The 6,687-nt window shown below is 36.0% G+C and overlaps 1 protein-coding gene across 1 annotated transcript; it reads right to left on the bottom strand.

Annotated features, from left to right (window-relative positions):
* Positions 1-467: 467 nt before the first annotated feature.
* Positions 468-5,864, bottom strand: LOC132181132 (3-oxoacyl-[acyl-carrier-protein] synthase, mitochondrial). Its single transcript, XM_059594215.1, has 14 exons — positions 5,548-5,864; positions 4,988-5,217; positions 4,588-4,695; positions 4,427-4,498; positions 4,185-4,271; positions 3,541-3,692; positions 3,189-3,269; positions 3,077-3,110; positions 2,880-2,946; positions 2,718-2,794; positions 2,146-2,206; positions 1,945-2,027; positions 1,306-1,377; positions 468-934 (listed from the first exon to the last, which is right to left on the bottom strand). Exons 1-14 carry the CDS (start codon positions 5,687-5,689, stop codon positions 770-772), a joined length of 1,431 nt encoding a protein of 476 aa, XP_059450198.1. The 5' UTR covers positions 5,690-5,864; the 3' UTR covers positions 468-769.
* Positions 5,865-6,687: the final 823 nt, after the last annotated feature.

Raw genomic sequence — 6,687 nt, forward strand, 5'->3', positions numbered from 1 at the left:
GGGATTGATTGCAAAAATTGAAACTTGGATATTTAAATTGAAAAACGCTGTCAACTTTGAGAGGGTAAATTGTAATTTTCCTTATATGAAAAATATATGTATCTTACGAAACTTTTAAACTGAAAAATAGTGACATGGGATGTGATGCACTACAACAATTATGAATGTCCATTTCCACATTCTGATACCTCATTATCTTGATGAAGTCTCGAGATGCCACTACAGGAGTGTTTGCGTAATAAGATAAAGAAAGAAGATGAAGAAAGAGCTCAAGAACATCCTGGTCAAATCGTTTTGTAGTTAGACAAGGAAGTATAACATTTCTCAATCCTGTGACTTTCCTGGATTTGAGGATTTTTGCTCTTTTAGCATGTAAGGGAGGCTCTTTTTGTATATAAGCTGTGTACTAGGGATGAGCTCCTCTGTACTTATCAATGAAATGAATTATTTATTGAAAAAAAAAAAATTAATATATATAAGTCTATGTTTATACTTTTCCCTCCAAACCTCTCGTCTACACTACCAAGCTCAATCAATCAACCTGTCAAAATTCCTAAAACCATGACCTCCTCTAAAACAGAAAAAAATAATACTGCAACAATATCAAAGATACAGAAAAAGGGAGGAAAAAAAAGGGTAAAAAAGCTCTGCCATAATGGCCCGAGCTGTGGCTTTGAAAGTGGTGGATGCACTCGGTATTTGGTGAAAAACACCCATGATTCAAATCTCCAGAAGTTCCAAGCAATAAAATGTAATCAATCGATCTGTTCTATGCTGCAGAAGTGAACAGCAGGGATGCATTTGTTCCTCCAAAGCCAAAAGAGTTTGACAAAGCTGCTCTAATTGGCATTTTCTTTGAAGAAGTCAAAGGCTTGAAAGCATCGTTAAATATGGGATCTGGTTTAGTAAGATTGAGCGTTAATGGTGCAGCTCCCTGCAAAGGAACACAGCTATTTAGTCATGATTGCGGAGAGCAAAAGCTGATAACCAAGTTGCATGTTAAGAAAGCTAGAACTAATGTATTATAAGTTGAAGGTATTTGAGGAAATCTCCACAAATCTTTTCTTTTTTCAAGTACTATAAAACCATGAATTGTTTCATTTATCCATGCAAAATGCAGTAAAAAAAAGATTTGGGGAAATAAAATTTGTCTTGGATCATCTGATTTGATGTTCATGCAAGCAACCTTATTGCCCTGATCATCATTAGTTTTCCGGGAAGCTCTATAGTATCAATCAGGAAAGCATGCGATAGAAAAAACAGTTTCCACTTCAATTATACAGGGAGCAAACCACAATTGCTCACGTGGTGTATGGCCAAAACTGCAAAAATTGCTTCAACAGCTCCAGCTGCTCCAAGGAGATGACCTATGGCACCCTGAAAATTATTGTAATTACACAAAACCACCAAAATAAAATAGCCAGTCAGTAAGAAAGCTAAATAACAATATAATAATGTATTATATTATGTATTGGTATGCATGGCACCACAACAGACAAAAAGATTTTTATCTCAGAACTGGATAATCCATAGGTGAGGATGTCAGAAACTACCAAATTCTGAACTTGCAACAGAGAGTATATATTTAGGCAAAGGAAGATTCCCTTAGAAAAATGATCACTGGCTTATTACGCGAACAATCTTATTGGAAAGCTAGAAACTATTAGAAAATTCATTCGGTAAGGGATGCAATTATGCAAAGACTCTTATGCGGTAGTGAAGGTTTCCTAAATCTATGATCATCACCAGAGTATGTAACTCCTCTGGGGCCATGGCAGGATGAAACTGGGTTTATGAAGGCCAGCCGTCATTCTGAAGACAATCAATCTACAAGATGGGTGAATATCATGTTTGGGTTATACTTCCCTGTAAAATTTGGCAGTTAAAGATGTGTATTCTTATCCTTCTAAAAGTATCAATCTGGTTTGAAGTATCTATATTTACCTTTGTTGAGGATAGGGCCAAAGCACCTGATGTCGCATGTTCTGAGAACATGGTTTTGATAGCATTGGCTTCTATCGCATCACCTGAATAAGAGATTTTCAGCAATATGAGCCACATTATGCATCAGTTTCAGCAAATAACATTCTAATCAAGCTTTACAGAACTAGAGTGCAGCAAGTTGCATAGGTCGAAATGATTTACCCAAAGGTGTAGATGTAGCATGAGCATTTACATAATCCACCTGGTTAGGATGAAGCCCGGACTGCAAGTAATCAAAAAGCGAGAACATTATAACAAACTACAACAATCATTTATATATATATATATAAACTACAACAATCTTTTAATGCATGCTGAAAAAATAGCTAACTTGAATCAGAAGCATTTTTTGTTGAGGACGCTTATTTGATCAAGCCTAGAAAAGAACCATTTTCAAGTGCAATACCAAGAAGATGGCAAAATGGAAACAATGAAACGGCAATGAAGTTGTTTGCAAAATTTAGCCCTCCAACCACTATGACCATGAACCCACCGTTTTAATTTTCTGTTTTCTCCTGTTAAATTGATTGCATGAGATTTTGATGGTTAAAACTATCATGTGAATCAATTGTAGGCATCAAATTTGTTGATTAGGTACGATATATTTTCATCTACCGATACCACCTGCACACCTTTGCTAATGACATTATATGCATACGCACGAATGTCACTTACATGCTAACAGTTAATGTAGGATCGATAAAACTGTAAGGAGCAATCAATTAACTCAATACCTGTTCTAAGGCACGACTCATGGCTAGAACAGCACCTCTTCCATTAGCATGTGGCTGAGTAATGTGATATGCATCACCTAAACCCACATCATTATCTTCAGAAACCACTATTACGAAAGCACCATGATATATTCACAAGTTATTACATTCATGATAAACAACCTGACATCCCATAGCCACGAACCTCAGCATAAATTTTTGCTCCTCGTTTTTTGGCATGCTCGAGTTCCTTTATTAAGAAAAAAAAAAAAAGGTAAGTACCAATCCAATAGCAAAAGCAGTGAAGGATTACACCCAATAAGGATAAAAACAGAAAAAGAAAAAATCTAAATTTTTAAGGAAAAGATGTTTAGACTCACTTCCAACACCAAGACACCAGAACCTTCTCCTATCCTGAGTACAAGGTAAAAGTTAGATGATGACAGAATGCAAGAAAAAGAAAGAACATGGATGCTATGAGTATATGCTTACACAAACCCATCTCGGCCACAATCAAAAGGTCGTGAAGCTTCCTGCGGAGCAGAATTGTACTTTGTCGTCAACGCCCTTGACCTGGAATTGACAGGAAATGTTGCAATAAAATGTCATTACCCAAAAAAAGAAACCTAAGTGCTTTACCAGGACTTGCTAGGAATAGATCTTTCCTCTTCTTTTATTTCAATTGTTGGGGCTCAATGTCAATTACAGAAAGAAAAAAAGAAAAAATAGTAGGTGGTTAATCCACTGTGTTCATCCCCACCCTCTAATCCTAACAAAGCCACCATGAAAGGAATTGCTGCAGTATGTAGGTTTAGATGAGGCATAAAATTTATGTATTAATTACTTGCAAAATCCTGCTATTGATAAAGCATCAATGCTAGACTCTGTGCCTCCAGCCAACATAACATCTGAATCTCCAAACTGAATCATCCTCGTGGCATCACCAATAGAATGTGCCCCAGTGGCACAAGCTGTCACTGCAGCATGGTTTGGTCCCTATATTCAGAAACACGACCAGATTATACTATGATATCTTTTATTGCAAGAATACATTTGAATACATCCTACAAATTACAGAGGAATATCATTGGTTAGAGAAACTGAAGCAGATAAGCTTCCATAAGATTATTGAGGACAATCAGTTCTACAACTTAATCGTACACAATAACTTTGCCAACTCATCAAAGGTTCAATCAGTTGGTCCCAATCTTTCATCATGAAAAACCAAGAAAATGCACCTATGTGACAAGCAATTGAGTAAATTTGCATGTATTTTCTAGAAACCAAAACTATAGCTCTAGCTCAGAAAGTTGATTTCTTTAAGGAGATGAAGCACCATTCAGGCACAGTAATCTGTGCATTGGTTGGCCACTTGGAGATGCAGTAGCATGATGCTCCCTTTGTCATCATTAGCTCAGACAAACAGACACCCCATCCCCCTCAAAAAGAAAAAAGACTAGATTTCAGTTATCAAAGTTATCTACGCACCTGGAATCCATATTTCATACTCACATGACCAGATGCCATGTTAATTAATATCCGTGGGATGAAAAATGGACTAAGCCGTCGAATGCGCTGCATTTAAAAAAAAAAAATTACATTAAGTTAATTGTTTCTGAAGGTATTAGTCCATTTTCCAGCTTATAATTGAGATTATCAGGAGAAACTAATGATGACAAAACATGATCTAAGAACTGTAAAATACTACAACAGTGTAGTAACAAACAAACCTTTTCACAAATCATTTGAGCTGCATCCAATATGTCACTGATGCTTCCAATTCCCCCACCAATAGAGACTCCCTGGTGTTCTTCAAGTAAAAAAAAACGACATATCACCAATGAAAGGAGAAAAAATTGTCGTGTATTATTTGCATATGAAGACTACTTACCGCTCTTTCCTTTTGTTCCTGCTCAGAGGGTAACCATTTTGCATCTTTTAGAGCTTCATCAGCGGCGCATAGTGCATAGCCTATAAATCTTGCAATTGATCGATGCTCCTGAGAATTATCATCATGATCAAATAAAAGATCTCAAAAGTGTCACGGGAATACATTAAAAGTCCCAGCATGAATAGGTACAAAGTCGAAGGAAAATAATTACTATAGTAATTTTTCATATCCTAAATAAAGTCATCCCACCATCAATACGACACACTGCGGATCCGTTTAGAAGTAACAGAGCAGAACAGAACTTAGCCTCTTAAACTGATAAAAACTCTGCTAACTAAAAAAAATCAACATAAAGCAAAAATCAGCAACAATGCAACAGAAATTACAGGAGACCATTTACCTTAGAATTAAGCCATAATGCCTCATTGAATTCACCCGGGTTAGTCCCACAAGGCACGATTGCAGCAACTTTCGATGTCAACTGATCAAAAGTATGCAACTGGGTCTCCCTATCAAAGGAATTCATCCTGATATCTTCTGGTGTTATTGCCCTTATCCCACATCCTCCTTCTATTAGACTCTTCCAAGTAGTTTCCACTCCACAACCAAGCGGAGTCACCATGCCTAAACCTACAAAAACCAAGTCCTCGACCATTAAATTCAATACCAAAACATACCCAACAATGGAATTGTAGTTGGAAATGCAATAAGCACCTAAATTTAACAATAAAAAAAAATACTATATGCAGTTCAAAATTAACAGTACATACCTACACCAACAAACCCAAAAAAAAAAAAGAAAAAAAAAGAGGTTTAAACCTATAGCTCAGTTATGTCTCTTGAAGTGTAACTATGCATATGCAAAATACACACATAAAACACATGTAATCAAATTACAAAGCTTCAATCTTTAATGGGTTTCTCTGTGTGCGTGTGTATGAGAGAGGGAGAGAGAGTTACCTGTAACAACCACTCTTCGAGAAGAAACAGCAGGTGGAGAATCAAAAGCTCCAAGACCGGAAGAAGAAGAAATGCGGCGAGTGAAGAGGAAACGAGAGGGAATGGGAAGTTTACGCCAAGCAACAGAAGAGCCGCCTGCCATGGCTTCCGAAACCCTCTATAGTCTTTCCGAAACTGACGAAACAGAACCCTCTGTACTTTGCTCTGTGCGACAAACTGCGAAACTGCGCCTCTGGTTGTTTTTTTATGGAGAAGATGACGAGCAGGTGCCCATGTTTCAAGGACCCGAGGAGGTAGATTCGACACAACTTGTTATGGCGAAATTTCTTCGTTTTGAAAATGCTTTCGGTAGCGGCAAGATATGGGGGCCCTTTGTCGACTGTTGAGACGATCTTATTGACACAATAAGCGCTCTAAGGGAAACATAGAACTCATACCTTCAAAACGGCACAGTTTGTGATTTCTATGCTTGTCCCTTTAAGGGATTTTATAATAGGTAAAGTCCACCTAACCCCCTCAAACTACCATTTCAATGATAATCTATCCCTCAAACTATCAATTACGATAATTTATCCCCCAAATTATCAAAACAATGACAATGTAAGCCCAATGCTAGCAAAATGACGAAACTACCCCTATAAAATTTTCAATAAGACAAAAATACCCTTAAAATTTTGAAATTTTTTTTTTAATATTTTTGTTTTTATTTTAGTAAGGGTAATTTTGTCATTTTATTAAAATTGGGGATACATTGTCATTGTTTTGGTAGTTTTTGAGGTAAATTGTCGCAATTGATAGTTTGTGGGATAGATTGTTATTGGGGTGGTAGTTTGAGGGGATTAAGTGGACTTTAACTTTTTTTAAAAAAAAAAAAAATAATTTTATTGAATACTTAAAAGATCACCGAGTAACAAAATTAAAAATATTAATATTAATAATAATGATAAGAAAATTTTGCATTTTATTGTCCGGTGGAGATTAATTTTTTTATTTCATAGAAGTTTTTTAATGTAAAACCACAAATTAAGTTCAAACTTAGAAATTATATTGAATCTAGGGTTTTTTTTTCACATTTCTACCAAAAAAAAAAATTGTTTTATTAAATGAGAGAGATTTGCCAAAAAAGAAAAAAAAAATTAA

The sequence above is a fragment of the Corylus avellana genome, chromosome ca5 (genome assembly GCF_901000735.1).
Source record: "Corylus avellana chromosome ca5, CavTom2PMs-1.0".
In the NCBI taxonomy this organism is placed as follows: Eukaryota; Viridiplantae; Streptophyta; class Magnoliopsida; order Fagales; family Betulaceae; genus Corylus; species Corylus avellana.